Source organism: Corapipo altera, unplaced genomic scaffold (genome assembly GCF_003945725.1).
Source record: "Corapipo altera isolate COAL_440 unplaced genomic scaffold, ASM394572v1 22b, whole genome shotgun sequence".
Taxonomy (NCBI): Eukaryota; Metazoa; Chordata; class Aves; order Passeriformes; family Pipridae; genus Corapipo; species Corapipo altera.
Window position 1 is genome coordinate 1,199,603 of NW_020884876.1, and position 21,749 is coordinate 1,221,351.

Here is a 21,749-nt window from a genome sequence, read left to right on the forward strand (position 1 = left end):
CGTTCGCACAGGGACTGCAACGCTTTCCTCCCTAGCACAGAGGCTCGCTTTTCCCAGCCCATCCTCAGCTCCAAAGAGAGCTGAAAGAGGCGCCGGCACAGCAGAAGGGGAGAGGAAGGGGCTCCGGCGGGAGAAGGCTCTCCCGGAGCCGACGACAGTTTTTTCCAGCTCCTTCCCCGCAGGAGGCTCCGGTCCCAGCCCCCTGGCGACAAGTCCGCCGTGCCCCGTCCCTCCTGTCCGAAGAAGCGCTGCGCGGGGGGACAGCGGCGACCCGGGGACACTACCTCTGTCCCCGCGCCGGACCAGGCCGTGACCCGCCCCAGCGATCCGGAGCTGGAGGAAGGTGTTGGTTGGTGCAAATATGCTGAAGCAAAGCTCTCAGGCCAAGAGACAAGTGCCACCTGAAGCTGCAAATTACAGAGCAAATGCCCCACCCCCATGAGGCATCAGCTTTATATTTACCCTCTCTTCCCTGTATCCAAAGATGTCAAGTCTCGGTCTGTGCACATAAGGGAGCTCACAAGCACTATTCAAGAATGATAAAGTCGACAGGACAAAAGGCAAAACAAAAACCAGGACAAAATCAGTGGAAGTGGCTGCTACCAGAACAGAAACAGTTCAGGACCCTTCCAAGAGTCACAAAAATGTCACTGGCACAGTGGCTGGGTTCTGAGATGACATCTGTAAATGAGAAAGGCTGCCAGTATTTTACTGTGCATGACTGAGTGCTTCTGAAATGCTGTCATTCAAAATGTGAGTTAGAAAACATAAAAAAAAATGTGAACAACCACTTCGCCATGAATATTGGCTGCTAGCTGTGTCACCACTCTTGGCTATCAGTGGGGGGTGATAACCCTCATATATAGACCTTGTTTATATTTCTAAATTTATACATATAATATTCCATATGTATATATAGAATATATAAATAAGCTAATAAATAAGGTCAACACTTCTTAGCCTTTTTTCCCTCAGCTTCTTTTCCAGATGTCTGTATTTCAAAACCTTATGATTTAGGCCCTCTTACTTTGAGTGCAAACTTTATGGTACAGAGACAAGGCACTTTGTGCTTCTAGAGTGTCAATGTACTTAAGAGACTTCTGCTCATGGTAATTCAGTCCTGCATTTTTTTACCTAACCAACCAAAGTCCCCTCTGGAGGAAAACAGTGGTTTTGGTTTTAAAACGGTTGCACAAAAAAAAAATAGGAAAAGCATGGAAAGAGAAACAACAAGAGCACTTATGCAAAATCTTCAAACTGCCTTATGTAAAACAACAAATATTTTGTGCTATAATGCTGATAAAAAGAGGAATCAAACCAGAATTTGTTATTCATAACAGTATTATACAGAGATTAGTAGCCCTAATAGTAGGTAGTCAAAAATTCTAATAGAAAATGAAAACTTAAATCTAAGAGGTGCAGGACAAAGCTCAGCTTGGCAAAGCCAGCTTGGCCTTGGCTGAAGGATGGCTTCTCTTCAGCTGGACAACTGTGAATTCCAAACCCCAAGCCAATCTTGACTCCTAATCTCATACTAATTTCCTCCAGCAGGAGAGCCATTGAAATCGCAGTTTCACAAGGTTCAGCTGCAGTGTACAGCACACAGAGAAAGCCTAAGCTGAGTTCTGGTTTTGTTGGCAATTTTATCACTTAAATCACTGCATGACCAACAATTATTTAGCCTAAGTAATACTTGGTTGAATTGAGCCACAGTTCCCTCGGAGTACGACTTACTTCTACACAGCTGTCATTTCACATTATGACTCAGTTTGATACATCACAGAGCTCATATTCATATACTATCCATACCAGAAACTTGTTTTCCAGTACCATGGCATATTAACATTTTAAAGCAGTGTTCAAGGACTTCATTAACACCTTACCATTAGTGGAAAGAAGAATATCTCATTGTCTTATTATTATTTTGACTTCATTTGATTTTCTCTGATTTGTACCCTGCTTTCCTAGTAAATACGAACCACTACATGTTCTTCATTTCCTAATTCTTTAGAGCAACTGACTGATTTACTTAAATAAGAGTAGACATGAATACAAATTTACATTCACGAAGCAAGAAAAGGGAGTAACTTGAATGCCCACAGATAACAACTGGTAATGGGATGAAACCAAAGCAGAAAGAGGGATATCCAAATAAATTACACCAAGGACAGGGTGACACACGAACTGTCCACCCAAGAATGCTCCACCCTAAAGCACACACTAGAGAACAACTGCCACAGATATCAAGCTTCCACTGCCTGGCACAGGAACATTTTTCAGACCCAGCATCTCTGTGCTCTAACCCCACAACACACAAGCTCATCACTCAGAAAAGCTGGCACAGAGCAGGTATGTTTTGGAGCCTGAACTACTGAGATGATAAACTCAGTGCTTTAAAGCCACAATCAAGCACAGACGCTTTTATGAACAAATTTTGGGGCTATCTGCATAGTAACGTTTCCTTCTCTAGTAGTTATGATCAACACAAATGTCTAATAACCAGCTATATTTCTCCATATGAGGCAAAAAAAATCAGCTACTCTGTCCATTCCCATGTTTCATCTTAATCAACTTCCCCAACCCATTTTTGCAATTTTGTCAGACCAGTAACATGAAGGAACACGATTACATAATTCCAGCATTAATTCAAGCAGTAAGAACTATCCCAGCCAGAGAAGGGAACAAAAAGCATGTCTAAAACTTCCACTGCAGTGTGTCAGTCTTCATTACCCTGGAGGTTTGCTGCTTCACTACACCAGTTCCTTGAGAACAAACAATTTTTCAAGTTGTTTTTGATACGTTTATTGTCTGACTTGGTTTTTACATTAAATTAACACACACAATGGATTTGATATTGTTACAGGGAACAAACTTGCCCAAGGAGTTTCCAATCCCAAATATACTGACAACTTGTAAGCACCTTGGTTCAGCAGAAGGATAAATGCTCACCAGAATGCATCTGGAATCAGGAAGAGCCCCAGGTTTTTTCATTTTACATATGGCTAAATATTCTCCATGTTAAATCACTGTCAGGCTTCTATCACTGTAATTTCTCTTCAACAGCAGGTCAGATTATATAATTTGTTTTAATGTACACTTATCAATATGCTTTTTTTTTTGGTAAACAGTTAACATCCAAAATATTTCCTCATTACATTATGTAACAGTATGCTACATACAAATTGCTAAAAAAAACCGCTATCTACCTTCAGTTCAGTTCTTTTCTAGAATTACCATCTTTCATTACTACTAAATAACAGGTGATTTTATAGATACCTTTTACTTCAAAGGTTGTTGACAACATGCAGCTCCAACCAAAGAAAGGCAAAAAATTAACTGTACAAATAATTTCAAGAACCAAGTAGAAATCTAGTGATTTACTAAACTGCAGATTGCTTGAACTCCCACACTTTTTTTAGGCCAAGAAATAAATATCTGGTTCAGCAGGCAGACCAACAGAATGCAGATGGTTGGATAAGATATACAGAATTATTTTGAATAAAATTTCAAAAATAGGTATGTCTTGCATAGGCAAGGTTCAGGAGATTTACTAATCCTTTAAGAAAGGGAATATGTCCACTCACACACATCTGTATGAACAGAAGGAATTTTTAAAGATTGCTGTGCTTTCTTATTATAATAAAGATGATCAGTGAGAAGCCTTTTCCTCTTCAGCATTTCACACAAATACTATAAAATATGCAGAAAAGAATACTAAGAACTACTTCAAACATAGAACAAGTGTAGTTCATTTTTATAGCTCTCTAGAGAGATATTTCTCCTCTTTGTTGTAGAAGCAAGGATAAACTTTCCACTGTACTTGTTTTAAAGCAAAAGGTAGCAGTAAATAGAAAAAAATTAGTTATAGTCATGTAAGATAAAACCCTATTTCCACAATGGTCTCATTCATGTTGATCTGCATATTTCATCCAGAAAGGTATCTTTTTGTACTTTTGGACAACCCATCACATTTTACTTCAGCTGAACAAAAATATCTCTTCTTTCCCTCTCAGTGAGAAAAGAGTTACTGGCATAAGCAGTTACACGATAGCATTTAAAGAAAACATTATTATATCTGGAATTATCTTCCAGGCATTAATATTATAGAAAAATATTAAAATAACAACATGAAAAATGGTTTATTTCTTATACTAGAAAATAAGAAAATTCAATGGAGATGTAACTTTGCCTGGCATGATTTCAACTAATTCTACAACTTTAAAGACTAACGGTCTGACACATAACTAATATGGATTTCTAAAAAGTCAATTAAAAAGCCCCATAAAGCACTATAAATTAGCATCAGTGCATGCTAAATATTGTCAGGTTTTCCTCACCTCTCTCCTTATTCACCAAACTTCAGTGAAAAATTGAGAAGAAACTGATTTTCTCCCTGTTTTGTTGATCTATGCAATCAAAAGCTACTGACTTTTTGCAGCTTTTCTATTTTATTTTCCTGCTGCTGAATCAGAATTACAATTGGGTATATGCTCAAATTAATACCAGGTCCCTTTACAAGTGGGTCAAAATCAACCAAAAGAGCTTTCAAGCAAACTGCAATCTTCTCTAGTAATTCACACAAATGGCTCCATTGCTTTTGCAGGATTTGTGATGAAATTATATGCCTGAATTACAAGGTAACTAATGCCCTTTGGCTTTGTACCTCGTTTTTTTCAGGAGCTTGTAATCACTTTGTAGCTACCTGTAATGCTTGAGTATCAGCATAAAATTTCCAGTGGAGGTTTAAAAATTCAGTTTTCTGATTTCCCCCTGCTCCTGAATTTAACTTGCAGTCTCTCAGCTGATACTGCAGCTTCTCTGATAATCCTGAAGCTACATAAAAACCTCTCAATTCTACCAACCAACACTTATAACCTTAAGCGAGGTATTCCAAACTGTCAGTAAGAAAATATTTAAATGTTTAAAAGTTTAGCTAGATAGTTTCTATGTGACTAGCAAGCACCATCCAGATGGTTTCAGAATGACATCTAAATGTATTATGACACTATTAATTACGTTTTTGCACACCTGTGCAAATTGCCAACTGTGACATTTATCTATACAAACAGTCAAATGATACTCTTAAGTTCAATTTTGAATTGTTTTTCTGCTGTTGGCATTTGGGGATAGTGATAAGAAGGCACCCCTGTACTCTGAAACTACTTTACATTCATGTTCAGCCAATGTATCTGTCCACTAAATGAACTTTTCAATTAGTTTGATCTTGAGGAAAGAAGAACGGAGGTGGGGAAACAATGAAAAAGCAAACCTCACAGTCTGCAGTCTGTAAGGGGGCCACTGTATTGTTTGTGATATAGCTGAAGTGAAACACAGTTCACGTTTCCTTTCTCTGAACGAGGCCCCAGGAATATTCAAGACTAAGTGATCCAAAGTTCCCTGTTAGTTGTCATAATTAAAACTGACATGAAGCACAGAAATTATTTTGTGATACAACATAAAGACCAGCATAAGAACACTAATCTTCAATAAACCACTGAACTGATTTTACAGGAAACATATATTCAATAAAGCATTTTATACCAAACTATTCTTAATATTATGAAATGGAGTAAAGGAAAAGTAACACTACTAATAGAAGAGATGTTAACAGATCTCAGTCAGACAAACTATCAGCACTTCAGTGTAGATTAAAATCTACTATTACTTTCAGCGTCTGAGTTCAGTTTCGTGCTGTGTATGTAGTACACAAAAGGTGACATTTCTTCCCTCCTCTGCACTTTTCTTGGCAAATAGTATACACGCATAATCTATGCATATTAAGTTCTGTTACGCACAGATTGACATTCTAGGAATAATAGCTACCTAAAGTCCAACTGAGGTATATTAAATATTAAGTTGCTTTCAGTCATTGTAGACCATGAGCCATGCAACCATCACAACAGCAACTCCAAACACTGGCAACATAATGAGGTTCTTGTATTTTTGCCACAATGATGGTTCAACTTCTACTTCGTCTTTTCTTCTCTTATTCTTTCTTCGCCCTTTTAATCTGTTTTCAAAAGCTTCCAGCTCAGCCTAAATGAAGAGAACCACAAGCAGTTGACATTTGTGTCAGAATTAAAAATAAGGAAATTTTAAATAACATTCCAAAAAAACATTTAATAAAAGTAACTGTCAGCCAGAGGAAGTTATACATCTCTTACAGATGAGACAGTAGGACTACATCCCAGTTACAAAGCACCTCCCTTTCAAGCATTAAACCATTGTTTAATTTCCTATAAAACACGCTGCCAAAAATGTACCCAATTGAAGTTTTATATTCGATTTTCAACTCAAGTTGAATATATTAGGCTAACGTGAGATTGTTATTTCCATGAAATATGCTAAAAATACATTATTTTTTCTTATTAAAAAACACACTTGTATTTAAGCTATTGCAATAACATAATAAGAGTACAGGTTGAAATCTTCAAAGACCTCCTCCAGTAATAAGGATGCACTCTGGTAAAGATAAATAAAAACATAAATAACTAAAAATCTATCATATGTCCCTCAATTCTTTACATTCGCATGCTTAGCTAAATTTTAGATAATGGCTATAAATCTTAGACATGCACAAAAATATTCGATTTGCTAAGTGTTAAAACTTAACATTTAGTCACTCATATGACTGTAGGTGATATATAGTGTCCTTCAAGAGTAAGTATATGCCCTTAGGCTCAAAAAAGAAGCAGAGCAATTTCAAAAATAAGAAGAATGCTAGGCTTCCAACCCAGAATGGTAGTTTCAGGGTCTCGTCTGGAATAAACAATAGGATCCCTCTGATCCCTGTTCCTCATTGCCCTCCACATTCTTTTAAAAGAGCACCAAGATGATACAGACAAAACTGATTTTAGGGAACAAAGCTGCAGTAAAAGTCGAAGTAGGCAGCCTAGAATAAAGAGTGAAGACTGGCATGAAACTCCAATGAGAAGCCTTCTAATTGCCAGGCAGATCAGAAAAGACGCTCTAAAGGAGATCTGAGACAGACTAAAACCAGAAAAGGTCCAACGATTACCTGGATTTTTGAGTCAAGTTGTCAGCTGCTAGAGAAAGCATGGGACAAGGTGCTAGGGAGCAGAGAAGCTGAATGAAGTAAAAGGGATAAGTGGTGGGAGCAGCAGAGCGCAGCAAGCCAGGACTGGCTGGGCAAAAGACACAAGACTGAGCTGAAGTAGAGGAAACATGGACAGTGAACAGACACAAAGCTTGGCCATGAGAGGAAATAAATCTACAAGACTACTACTACAGTGCTGCCAGGAAGAGGGACTAAGACAGTACAGTAGGTGCTTTAAAGAATAAGATTGTTTTGGGAAATGCACAGAGTAGGAGTCCAGTAAATAAAATTTTCTCTTGAAACTCAAGATGATTGCCTGATATTTGGTCTTCCTTCCCTGGCAGCAAATATTTTTCAGTTTCACAAAGCAGCTCTTACTTCCCTTTCTGTACCAGATACCACTTAGCAGGAGGAGACCCATTTTGATGTGTATTCCTTTGTACCTAATAAAGGCAGAAATTGTTGGCTCTTCTCTGACGATATGGCAGGAAACTTCAGACAAAGTCACACAGCCTATTTGAAACAAGATTACTTTCAACTAGCTAATCCTTCTTTAGAAAAGCAAAGTATTTTAATGAAACAGTTTTTCAAAATCCAAAATCTGGAGGCAAGGGCAGAGTTCTTAAGATTTTAGAGATAACAGGACAGTATTTCACGTTACACAGACACTAAATAAAATCTGGGGCTTCTATAGTTATATACTTGTGATCTGTAAGTTTTAAAAGCAGAGTGCTTTGTGAATTGCAGCAATCTGAATTAAAATACAGGGCTTGAACAATTATATAACAGGCACTGCATTGCTTTCTCAGTGAACTTTATAAAAACCTGGCTAAAAATAAATACATCATAAAAAACCAAAACACAGAATGAAAAAGGATTCCTAGGCAAAGAATACGAGAGAGAAGTCATCACTATCCTTGAAAAGCTACCTACAGATTTTATGTAACTGTCTTCATTCCCAAAGTGTCATCACCTAATGATCTCTGAAAAATAATGGTTGTGTCCAGTCTTCAAACTATACTTAACTTTTCAAGTTAAACAAGCTTAGAATTTTTATTTAGACTAAGAACCCAAGTTCTTTGTATATAGACATATTAAAAGTAAAATGATATGCATTTATTTAAACTGTATACCCAGTATAATGTATATAAACTGTATATGATGCCAGATAATGTCTAGTTTAGTGTTGCTCAGGCACTGGATTTTGCTCTTTCATGTGTTATTCTCTATATTCTTCCTGCATTGAAAGGACTAACATTCTCATGGGACAATGCAGCTACCTGAATGCAAATAACAATGACTATGCAGCCATAAAGTGTATATTAGTGTATGTATATGACTATGTAGCCATAAAGTGAGGATATATTTTTATTTACAGGGACAGGCATGAGTGACTTTTGTACCTTATAAGGATCTGTTAAAAAATTTTCTTTCTACAAAACAAAAGGAAACAAAATCTTTCATAACCTAGACTTCAGGTTTGAGACCCTGACTTTCAGTATTGAAACAGTTAGCTAGAAACCAAATCTTTTACACTAGACATAGAGAGCACTGATCCTTTTTCCACCTCTAGCAATTGCAAAAATCCTGGCCTCACAGGGTGCCTGAGAATTAGAAGCAGAGGGAAAGTTTGGCTGCTAGGGCCATGACGAGAAGCCTAACCAAGCCATCTCTCTTCCACTAAGAGACAAGTGATTCCATCTGTAAATGGCATTAGCAAAAGTTGCTACCAAATATAGCAAATACCAAAATACAAACATGCACTTATCAGAGCACTAACTAGTTTGTATATAAAAGATTTATTAAAGTATTACTCAAAATAGGTTTTAAGAAACAGATGAACGGTCTCTATAAAAATGTGCTAATGAGATCAGGAAGGTGGTACAAGGTGCAAACTTTTGTCAGAAGGGAGTATACTCAAAAATATGCTCTTAGTGTGACCCAACACCCTACAATAGTAACATCCTCCAATTTGCATCACCAGACGGCAGATTATGAGACCAAACTGGAAAGGAACCAATGTTAGATAAAAAGTCTTCAGCAGTTGAGGTTAGTACTTGTGTGCATTTCTAGAGCCTATTTATTAGTTACTGTTATCCTTTTTTGTTTTAAATTGGTTTTGTCCCTTTTTTCTTTTACTGTTGTTGTCCTAACATTTCCGAATGTGCTGTAGTAACTAGCCACTCTTAACTAACCTTTTAATAAGCTTGATTATGTATAGTTGAAGTTTTCTATGCTGCATCCATCACAAAACACACACACAGGAGCAGTTGCCATATATTGCACAAGGGTACTGTTGGGCTGAAACCGTGAGACTCCTGTGAATGTACAAGCAGAATGCAATGGTGGTGTGATTGCAGAGAGAAACAATCACTGCTGCAGAATCCAGCCAAAATGATGTTGCACAATATGCTGCTGGAGTGAATCTGCTACAGTTTCAGTGGAGCCTCATTACTGAGACTTTACTAGAGAGACTATAGTAAGTGATTTTGCAGCAGAAATCATTAGTAAATGGGTGGGATGCCTTCTGGAATGCATGAAACACTCGGTACGAGACAAACACCAGCAAGTTTGAATTTCTAGCTCTAAAACTGTATGCATATTTTTTACATGTGAAAATGTCCATTAGCACACTTCAGTACTTAGCTTCCAGAACCATCAGGTACAGATTTCCTCTACCTAACAATATGTTTCAGACATCTACGTGCAAGCTACGCTTCCTGACCTATGTGCCAGAACTAACATTTCCAGGGTCAGCTTAGAGAAGAATTAGATGAACTGTCTATGAGTTATATGAAGGAATATGTGATCAACACTGTAGACAGCTGAGGTATGAATGTTGCAATAAACATTGCAAGATGATCACAAAACAGTGCCCAGTCCCCTGGACAATTGGTGCATAACTCCATGCTTTTCTTGTACAATGAGTAGACACACTCCCCTTTGAAAAGCAAAAGGTCTTGCTAGTGCATTGCTTGGTAGACATAATGCTTTATTTAATTATCAGAGTATGCATAACAGAAGCTGTCTATCCTAATGAGATTGGGAAATGGCATGAAAAGATTGGATCTGTGAGTAAGCCTCCCTTGCCCCCTTTCAAGCAGGGAGCAAGCCAGTGCCCTGTGATAAAAACAGAGTGACATGCAGGTGAAAACACAAGTATAACCCAAATACATAAATGTTGTGACAATTGAGTAAAAGGAGTCAGAAAACACACACTGGAGCTGGAATATGATTTGGTGTCAAACGCTCACTCAGACACACATGCATGAACTGGCTGGAAGGCCAGTTACAGACCCCAAATGACAAACCTGACCCAGCCATCACCACCAACGAGCTTACAGTGTTTGCCTGAAATATGATTAGTATCAGCATCTCCTGGAAGCTGGCACAGAAGCTTTGTGGATTACAATGCTGACCACATACCCTCACCACCAACAGCAATTACAATAAACACACATTCCCCCCCCTCCCTCCGCCTCAGAGACCTTGAAAGACATAGACTCATTTAGCTGTCCTTGCTCCTTTATGATGGGAGGGAGAAGAGAAGCTTCACCCAATATTTAAATCGCTGCAGAGGCTATTTCAGCATTCTGTGGGTGTTTACGAAGTATAAAATGTTTGATTAAAATAAAGAGTACTTAGTATTTTAAAAATAAACATTTTGCATAAAATTAGGAAAATTGTTTGGGAAAACTTGGTCTTTTAATAATCGTAAATAATTTACAGCACAGAGAGTACAGTAACACCTGACAGGAATGACTATGCATGTGACATTACAAACTATAAATATTTAGTTGCATATAAATTAAGTTTTTTACTAACAAGAACAAGGTGAGCAGGATGTGGGTGAGGAAGAAAAAAAGGTTGATACCTGTTGTCTTCGCTTCTCTTCTTCAATAGCAGCTTTGGCTTCTGCCTCTTTTATCTGTCCAGACATATAAAGTGATAAGCAACTTCTGTAAACAGCAACTAAATCTATTTTCTTATGGAGTCATAATTACTCCTATGGAATGATTCTCAGCAAAAGGATGCAATCATGTGATGTTCCATCATGTGAGCTCTTAACTTACTGAGATGACAAAAGATTCTTGGAAAAAGCTGTATCATCATTTGAAAAACACAGACCATATAACGGGTGCAAAAGGTTGTAAATTGAACTTCTGACTCTAAACTTGGCAAGTTGAACCAACAAATATAAAACCTTAAAATAAGAGTTTGTTTACTATCAACTGGCAGAATTCCTAAAGACAGTAATTCTAAGTTTTCAGCAACTTTCTCCTCAATTCAGTATACCTCGCACATACAGATAATTTCTATGTAGGTATATAATTTACACACACGTATTTCATTCTAAGTACTCTAAATATTCCCTGACTACTAGAGCAAAATTAAACCTCTATATTTGTAAATAATATAACAAGTACTGGATAATACATAACAAAACTGCTTTAAAGCTCTTGGTGTAATACAAACCACATGTAATTAAAAATGTTCCACTATCAAAGAGTCATACGAAAAGAAGTCATGGGAGTTAGAATTGATAATTCTACAGAAATATTTTGCAGTGTTCAAGGAAGTAAATTAAATGCTACAAAGTATTAAGAAAAAATGGTACAGAAGAAACATCAGTATGTAAACACACCATGCTCTTGAATCTTAGCTCCTGCATTCAGTTTTGGTCCAGCAATAAGAAAAGAATGTGAAGCCTGAACATATACAAAAGATAACTGGATGGAGTGGCTTCCACATAAAGAGATGCCTAACTAGGATTCATCAGGTGACTAACAGGACACAAAATCCTGAATAGTGTAAAGATGCCAAATAGGGATAAAATATCAGTAATTTTTCTTCATAAAGCAAAGGCATAAAATTAAATTACCAGGAGGTTGGCTCACAACAGAGGGAAGTATTCTACTCCCACAGAGTATTTGGTTAAATCTAAAATTTCAGTGTACAGGACGTTGATAGATGCCAAAAGTTTATGTCAGCTGAAAAACAACCAAGCCTGCTAACAGGAGATAAATCCAACAAAGACCAAGAGACAAGAGGACAGCATCTCACTCTCTTAAACCCCACCGTCAGAGATCACTAAGTAATAGTAGTAACAGAAAGAGTATATGGGGGAAGTTTATGTGTCTGCCTTCTTGTATATATTTTTGGGCCTTTTTTGGACCACTGAATCACTATCTCAGAAAAGTTAGATGTAAAATCTATTAATAGCCCATGCTTTAGCGCACTGTAGCTCAGTGTGCACTGAGGGCAGGGTCAATAGAATAGTCCTATTTGCAGGTTTTCAGACAAATGTTTAAATTACTAAACGCTGTATTAAATAAAAGCATTATTGAGAATTTCGTTAATCTAGGCACAATGGCAGAGTCCCTTTAGAAAAGTGTGTAGAAGACCTTCTCAGCCATGCATATCTGAAATCTGAAAGTCTGGTGTGCAAAAAAACTATACAACTAGCCTCCTGGTATTTCACTGCCATCTAATGGCAAAATTTCAGCTACAAAAGAAAAAGTGACCCACAAATGTGGAAAAAAAGGCAACAGAAAACTTCTTTTTACACTGGTGTGGTCATATTGGTAGAAGATACATAGGTATAACATACACTGGTAGAGGGAACCTTAACCATTATAATCACAATATAGAAAAACATTTCTAGAACTATTTCTTTAATAAAATGTACAGTAAAAGACAACTCCTTGGAAGTGCATACTCGCTAAGTGCTAGACATGAAAAGTTTTATTAAGAGGTAATGCACTTTGTTTTCAGAAATTCATGTTTGTTTTGCAATTGTGCAAACCAATTTATCTCTGTAAATGTCTGAAGTTTTTAAAAGATTTTTTTCCAGTCTGGACATGTTAAAAAGTAATAGACACAATAAACTACTTTCGTCAAGTGTTTTACTATCACTGAACATCACTTCTTCTCAGTGAAAGAGGAAAGAATCAGTTTCCACAAATTAAAAAGAAAAAACAAATTAAAAAGAAAAAAACCAACCAAAACACAGAATACTCTTTAAAATAGTATTTCACTGTTCACAAATGCAAGTCTGAAAAAATAGCTGCTATTCAACACCACATCCACTTATGTTGTAGTTTTTGCTGGTATTGCCTTGAAAAATAATTGTGTTCATTTTTTCTACTTTTCTTGAAGCACTGAGAAGAAATTATAGCTACAACGGATACATTACCTCAGATGCTTTCCGCTTCATTTCCTTGCATAATGCATCGCATTCCAGTGAAACTTGGCCTTCTTGTATCTTGCTGCACTGTACTTCCTGTTAAGAATAATTTGTCTTTTACACTCATTTTCCTAGATAAAATTTTAGCTATAATGTTCATTTCTTTATGTCTCACTTGTTTGCCTGAGACAAAATAAGATAACTTTCTGGACCTCTGGCAGAATGAGTTCCCATTCAGAGCCTTAGTCATTTCACATACATTTCTCTTAACTGGCTCAGATTACAGGGCAAGGTCTGGTCATAGCAGGGAAAAAAAATTAGGTAATTCTCACTCACACTTTCTCCCCTTCTCCTAATATTGAAGCAATTAAAAAAAAAAAGGCATCCATTTTAAGCACTTATTCTGTATATGTCATCCTCTCCCCTGCTCAACACCCCATCTCCAAGACTTCAGGATGCACAAGACATATCTTGGAGAAGCCTCAGAATTCTAGGGAACTGCAACCTGTTTGGAACACTTGGAAGTTAACTGAGTCCAGAAAAATAATTTACATGCCTTTTCCTGAAGACAGATTATGTTTTTTTTCCATCAAGATATAATTATTTGTCAAGACTTCTCAAGACTTTTCCCTCATAATAATATACAGTTACAGTAAACTTGTTTCATTACTTTGTTCTTATCTTTGTTAGAAATTAAGGGTGCTGATGGCTGTACTTGCTTTTAAGTTTACAGTGAACCTTAAACTGACAACATCAGTTACCATTTCACAACATCTGTACTAGTTCCAATTTATATAAACTTTCCCACTATCACCAGAGAAATATAATTTGTTTTCCTCAAATCACTCCAGGTCATCTAACTGGTCTTCCCATGAAGCTACAAAAATTGAAATGTGCTTGAAGACAAAGCTATTGTAAGTCAGGCAGCCATCATTGGCTAGAATTAACAAGATTTTATATTCTCCAGTGAATCTTCTGATATAGCAGCCTAGATCTTCAGCTGATGTGAACTGTTACAGCTCTACTAAAGTAACTGGGCTATCCTAACCTGCACCATCCACAAAAGTCATCCACACAAGACTAGGAACATATAAAAAAATATGTACATCCTTCTCAAATTGCAACTTAGAGATTTACCTTTTTCAGTCTCTTACAGAGGCATCGGAGTTTAACCTTCTGGCTGCAGTTCAGAGGACAGCTACCCGAATGACAAATCTCTTTACATCGGTGACCACAGGGCAACTATAAAGAATAAAACACACAAATTAAACTCCTACACCAATAAAATGTTTGCTTGTTATTTATTGTATTTCAGTTCCAGAAAAATAATTTTTCTTTTATCGGCACAGCTTGATTAAAAAACAATTTCTCCTTTCACATGTTTCAAGAGCAGTCACCTCCACAGTAATGTATACAACAATTACCCTAGCTATCTGTATGTTGGGGGAATACAAATAGATGAACTAAAAAACCCCTGAAAACTGAACTTAAGTGTACTGTAGCTACTTGTAGATTAGACAGAGTAATAAAAGAAAAAGGAAAGAATCAGAAGCAAAAACACTGTAAAAGAAATTCCGCATGCAAGAATCATCTGAACTACGCATAATTAAAATACAGGCCATCAATATTCTTATGTCCAAAATTTCACAAAATCCTACATTTCTGCATTTGGCAGATTATCCCATTTCTGCCATCGGAGAGATAAAGACTTTTTTTACTGCCAGTACAATTTTTAACACTTATAAAGAAAATATTATCATTCAATAACGGTATTAAGAATTGAGTTAATAATTTAAATATGCTGATTGATAAGAATGTAGCAGTGCTCCCAGTATTATATTTGATAAAACACATCAAGAAAATTTTTTTCTCTGTTAAGGACTTCACTGAAAATATCCCTTGTTCATACACATGCCCATAAGAAATCTTCATAATAACAATTTTTCATTTTCAGTTACATAACCCAATACTGTTTATAATTGAAGGTGGAACCTCACAGGACATATCTAAGCAACTGATTTACAGAGATAGCATTAGACAGTGTTCTTCATTAAAAGTGAAATTTCACCTCCTCACTGTCATCAAAAGATTAACAGAACCTCGAAAATGCTGTAAAGCATACATTTTTGAGATACAGTTTTTCACATTCATTAAAAATTGAAAATGTATACCTACTACATCACTTCATCCACAAGAATGAGAATACTACATAATTATGAAACTCAGGTGTATAAACCTTGATTAGTAAATCTGGAATCTCAGAAGTCCACAGGAACTGGTTCAACATCTGAGCTGGCATCATGAAACACATACCTAAACAGAACATGAAACTTTCCAGCTAAAAATTATGGAACAGACATCCATGTTTTTATGTCCATGACAGTCACAAACTATTATTACTCTGACAGATACTTTGTGGTTTAGGCTCAGGTTTTTAGTCAGTTTCAGCACATTTCATACAGGCTTAGAAGCAACATCCAAGTCACCATGCTCAGTCCTGAAGTCAAGTCTTCCTACAGGCAGGCACCTCCTATGATCCTTCCCGGACTGGATGAAGTCTTACCATGAAAACAGTTCCCCTTCTGACCCCATTCTACTGTTTTGCTAAGGAGACTGTTCCAGGAGCTCACCAAAACATGCAAGAGTTTTTTAAATTTCTTAGATTTGTTCTAGCCAGTCTAAGCCCCTTAGTTCTTATCCTCATATTGAAGTATTTCTCTACTGCCCTTTCATAAAAGGCTCTTTTTGTCCACAGTACTCCCTTCATCAAATTTCAACCAGCTAAAGTCAATATTTCTTGACTACATAGCCAGAACTGCATGCAATATTCCAAATGACATCTCAGCAGGAAGGACTTTGTACAATGCCCTAATTGCATCTTATTTTTATTAGAGTATCTTCCCCAATATATCCTGGCTTCTCATTTGCATCTGTCTCCAGCTACTCATGCTGTGACAGTAAGAATTTCTGCTGTTTCCTGGGAACTTACTATTAGCTTCACATGCATGGTCTAACTCATTTTTTTTCTGTATCATGCCCCAAATACATGTGGTTCTGCAGATGCACTTCCTCAATTCTCATATACTGACAACCCTGTACAGATTTTCATCAGAAAATTGCAATGTTTATTTGGTACCAAGGTCATTACTGAAAACAATGAAAGGTCAACTGTCAGTTCAGTCCATGGGAAACCTTCCTTATTGTTAATATCTCCTGCTCTAACTTTTGCTTTAGTTTTGTTGTTGTTTTGGGGTTTTTTTTTTGGGAGGGGGGTTTTCAAAAAAATAATCGAATACAGACAGTTGTTTCCTTTAGCCCACCTTCATTCTTGTATGAAACCTCTCCTATATCTGAACTAGATATTTACTGAGTAGCATTGACTCACTTGCTCTGCTGAAGCCTCACATGGCAGATCTAATTCATTCGCTTTATCTGGAGGGAAAAATATATAAACTGGTCACCTTATCAAAGAAGGAATTTAGCTTTCTTTCAGGTACAGTTGATCATCAGCAAATATTTTTGCCTGAAATAAATTATTTTGCCTCATTTTGGAAAGGCGAGGGAAGAAACTTGTCTTTAAGCCTTGTATGCCACTGAAGTCAGACTACCAGCCAGAACATGGAGCCTGCTCACTAGTGACCACAATCTCTGCAAAACCAATTTACTACTGCATGACCTCTGTGCAGTAGGAGGGCCCTTCTCTTGGCTCTCTATCTAAGAGAATCATACACAATAACTCAATCTAGTCTCACCTGCAAGTCATCTTAAGCTGGTCAGAACAAGCCATGGCTAGTACTATTACTTCCAGATTACTCTTCTGTTCTTATTAGGCACATTTTCATTAATAGTGGCAAAGCCCAAACAAAGTCTTATAAATCATGTCAGAGCTGCAAATCCAAGACAGTAGCCCTCACCTCGACCTCCAGGTATTACTACACCATTAGAGCAAAATTTGCATAGGCAGATGTTTAATCCAGTACCGAAACACAAAGGTACACATTTAGTTCCCTTCATAGAGCTACACAGTTCACATCCCCGGGGATGCAGGACAAGAATGAAGCTGGCAGGGAAACTTTTTTTTTACTCCCTCCAATGCAAAACCAACAGTAAAAAATATCAAGAGAAGCAGTAAAATGCATGGCAAAATAACATTTACCCATGATCTCAGAAAACAAAAGCAGTCATTCTGCTGCTTCTGCTGGATAAAAAATGTCATGGGAATGGATTTTTTTTTTGCTTGTTTTTAAATTCCATGTTGAACTACTTGGTGCTAAAACAAAGTGTGTACCCCTTTAGATCCTTTTCTACTGTACAAGATGTCTTGTCAATAGCTTGTGGACTACAGGCAAAAAAGAACAGGCTTTATGTCTGCTATGGTAAGGCCTTTAAAAGAAGGGATTTAATCCACTGAAAAGCTCTGAAAAGAAACCCAAAAAATATCCTACAAGTATTTTCCCCATAGCCAATGCATTTAAATTTTAACATTATATCTGATGATGGTAAAACCCATCAATATTTATGGAGGCTTAACTGATCTGTGACAGAAGGTAATAAATACAACCTGTTAATACACATCTGATAATAAAGAAAATAACCTGCTAGTAAAGAAAACAGCACTTTTAGCCGCAAACCCAAAAGGTAAGTACAAAAGACAATTTTACAACTTCCAAACAAAGACCAAATTAAATTTTTGCAACCCACGTACATCTGCAAGGTGGGCTTACGACATTAAATTTTATTTCCAGAAAGCCTCATTAATTTATTAAAAAAACCTAAAATATATGCATACTCCTAAAATTTAGAGAATCATAGAATCATTAAGGGTGGAAAAGGCCTTTAACATTCCCGAGTCCAACCCTTTACCTGACACTACCAAGTTCACCACTGAACGATGTCCCCAAGTGCCACATCCACACATTTTTTTGGTACACTTCCAGGGATGGTGACTCCACCATTTCCTTGGGCAGCCTACTCCAGTGCCTGACCAACCATTCAGTGAAGATATTTTCCCAAGTATCCAGTCGAAACCTCTCCCAGTACAACTTGAGGCTGTTTTCCTCTTGTCCTGTCACTTATTACTTGTGAGAAGAAACTGGACCCCCACCTGCTACAACCTCTTTTCAGGTAATTGTAGACAGTGATGAGGTCCCCCCTGAGCCTTGTTTTCTCCAGCTCCCTCAGCCACTCCTCATATAACTTGTGTTCCAGACCCTTCACCAGGTTAATTGCCCATCTCTGGACACGCTCCAGCACCTCAATGTCTTTCTTGTAGTAAGGGGCCCAAACCTGAACCCAGGATTCAAGGTGCAGCCTCAACAGTGCCAACTACAGGGGAAGAAATTACATTGTCTCTACTGCACTATGATGTTAAAATAAATTTATCACAATGGGGTCCCATATTTCATGCCTAGACAGTAGCAAAGTGCACAGTAAAAGTACAAAGTATGGCTATTTTGTTAAGAAATACTAACTACACAGAATAAAGTGTTAAACACAGATTCACAAACACTGACAGGAATACATAAGCAATGAAAACTGACAGACTTAAAATTTCTATGTCAGAATTGTCACAAAACACCTGCAAGCATGATCATAAGAATTTAATCACCCCGATTAAAAAAAAATTAAATTTCCTTCAACAGGATATTTTGTTATTGTTACCAAACAATAGAATTAACTTTTTAATTAAAGGATCACCTAACAGCTGTGGTAATATCAAAGACACCACTTCTCCCTAGAGCAGAAAAAAAATGCGGTCTATATTATATAATGCTACAAGTTACTTTTATAGTTTTATATTGCCATAGCCAAAACAAAAGTATGAAAACTTTCAAGATTTTCAAGTTCTTGTAGCATTTTTTTCAAGGCACCAGACAATATAATTGCTTTTCTTTATCCCCAAACGTATCATGGTACCTGTAAATCAAAGATGGTAGCATACTGTCTACTGCAGTTTCCATTAACCAAAAACATCTCAAAACTATGACTTCAGTAAAATACTGTATTCTACTGAACCAAAGTTGCACTGTGGTAAGCTTTGAGTGACAGTGCACACTGATTTTTAGCAAACATCAAGTTCAATGAGCTCTGCTAATGACTATTTTAGTTTTGGGCAGACATATTAGATTTGTAAACTTCAAATGCTCTAAATTGGCCAAGGTATTTGTATGTTCTTGTCTCATGAGACAAAAACTTACAAACAGCAAAATGGGGTTTACCTAGACTTGCCTGGGAGAGGTGGTGATGGCAGTGGCAGGGTGATGTCTGTTAAGGCTGCTCCTTCAAATTGTGTTTATCAATTATTCCTTTGAAAGAGAATTACCAGTATAATTTATATTATTAGACAGCTAGCTAATTTTCTCAAAGTTGCAGACAAATATTGTACACTTAGAAACAGACAAAACATCCCTAGCACTGTTCAATATTCAAAGAGATGGGAACAGATATTTTAGACAAAAAAATGGTAAAACCCTCTTACTGTACACACCAAGTTATTCAAGTAGGATCTGAAGAAAGTAGGATGAACTGTAACACAAAGATATGAACTACCTGAAGCAGGAAGGTACTAATTACTTCTAGGTTTCATCAAAGACATTAAGAGCTAGAGCTAGAATCACAGGAAGGGAAAAGCATGCATTTTTACGTCATCCATTACCCTAAAATGATTCTCTGCATAGCAGAAGGTGCAGAAAACCTTATTTTCCAAGATAATTACAGAAATAAGAACCCCACTGTTAAGTTAAAGCTTTATAAAAATAACACAGATTCTGTTTTCCTAAGCTTTCTTTCACATCCCACTGAATTAAGTAAAAAGGACATCATCTGTGGAACAGGGCAATTCTGAACTGGAAGCTAGAATCCTGGACTGCTACTAGGTGGATTTTAAATCCCAGAATGAGTCTGGGGAATATGTTCAGAAAAATCACAACAGTTACATTAATCAAAGATGAGATATGGGAGAAAAAAAATCTTTGTAGAGAAGCTGAAGTACAGAACACATAGTTCATGATAAGAGATTATAAGCACTCTTGAAAATAAAGAGAAGTCTTGGAGCAAATAAAACCAAAGTAACAGAAAGGGATGTGAAAGGACAAAATTAAGAGGTAAATGGGCAATGAAATAATACCTCAGTGTTCCCTTGCCAGGAAGAGGGCTTTCAGACATCCAGATGAGAAAATTGTGACAGGCACATTCATTTACAGAAAAAAAGATAGGCATCTACAAGGGCAAAAAGCAGAAGATACAAGTAGGCACAGAGCACAAGAGCACAGCCTTCCTGTTGGGGTTAACACAACCTTGTCTGAAAAGTGGAGAAACAGACACTGCTGGGAAAGCAGCAAGAATCCTGTGAATTTATGCATTTACTCAAAAGCAAAAAAAATGTTCTAATAAAGGCAAGGATTCAAATGTCAAATTTCTGACACTGGAAGATAATGAAACAAAAGTTTTGAACCTACATTTATTATGTTGGTAAGAAGACAGAGATCTCAGACTAGAGGACATCCTAAATAATCCAGCATATGGGAACTACGTGGAATCAGGGAATGAGAATGGGTCAAATCAAAGCATTTATGAGTGCTATTGAATTATGAGACAAAGAGACTCAGCTACACATTAAAAGGCCAAATCACATCAACAAAGTGATTAAGGGATAAAATATTTTCTTTAGTACAAGCATTTTTATTGCAGAGAAGAAGAATTTCTCAGAAATTCTGGAGAGTTTAGCAGTGGAAGCACTTTCCAAAATATTCCTGTTTTTCCCCTTCATACATTTTATAACCCTACAGTACCACATGGAATAAAGAAAGGGCTGTTACTCCCACCACAACTAATTACAACTAAAAAACAAACATAAAATAAGAAGTAATGTGCGGATTTCTGAAAGCACGTGAGTAGCACATAACAGCAGCACTGGAAGGGACAAGCCATTTGACCCACCTCTCATGTCCAGTTGTGTTTGACACTGCTTTAAGACAAATCCTGAAACATGTCTAAGCTGCTACTGATGAAAATTCGGAAGCTTCTCCAAGCAGTTCCTGCACTGCTCCACAAGCTTTACTACTCAAAAGCAGTATTCAACAGGAAATTTCCTTACTGATGCCTATTTCCATTGGTGCGCAGTCTAAACATCATACAATGAGGATATTATTCTTCTCTTCTTCACAGCAGTTTAGATATACCCAGATACAGTAGAGAGATTACCTGGTTTGTATTCTATTTCATAGTACTTAACATCTATTTCACTAACACACCAGGGCATTATTAGCTCATCTCACTTATTAAGTATAAAAAGTCTTTGCCCCCAAATTGTTGCACAGACAGGGGTTGCTAGACCTGCACTTAGATGAGAACAACAGCAAGTACAATTCTCAGTATTTTTCCTAATTAAACAGCCTCCACATGTCTTGCAAGTACAGTTCACTAACCACCTTTGCTTCTATCATTTAGCATATTCATTCAGACTAAGCTTCTCTAGTTTACTTGGTCTATATCCACAAAATTCGA

At 37.0% G+C, this 21,749-nt stretch overlaps 1 protein-coding gene across 1 annotated transcript in view; it reads right to left on the bottom strand.

Moving 5' to 3' along the window:
* Positions 1-2,778: 2,778 nt before the first annotated feature.
* Positions 2,779-21,749, bottom strand: part of NFXL1 (nuclear transcription factor, X-box binding like 1) — a gene marked incomplete at its 5' end in the record, with an annotated part of 46,700 nt that continues 27,729 nt past the window's right edge. Inside the window, 4 exons of the mRNA XM_027636208.1 lie at positions 2,779-6,036; positions 10,932-10,985; positions 13,254-13,340; positions 14,382-14,486. Of these exons, the coding sequence (XP_027492009.1) occupies positions 5,863-6,036; positions 10,932-10,985; positions 13,254-13,340; positions 14,382-14,486 (420 nt within the window). The remainder of the gene's footprint in view (positions 6,037-10,931; positions 10,986-13,253; positions 13,341-14,381; positions 14,487-21,749) is intronic.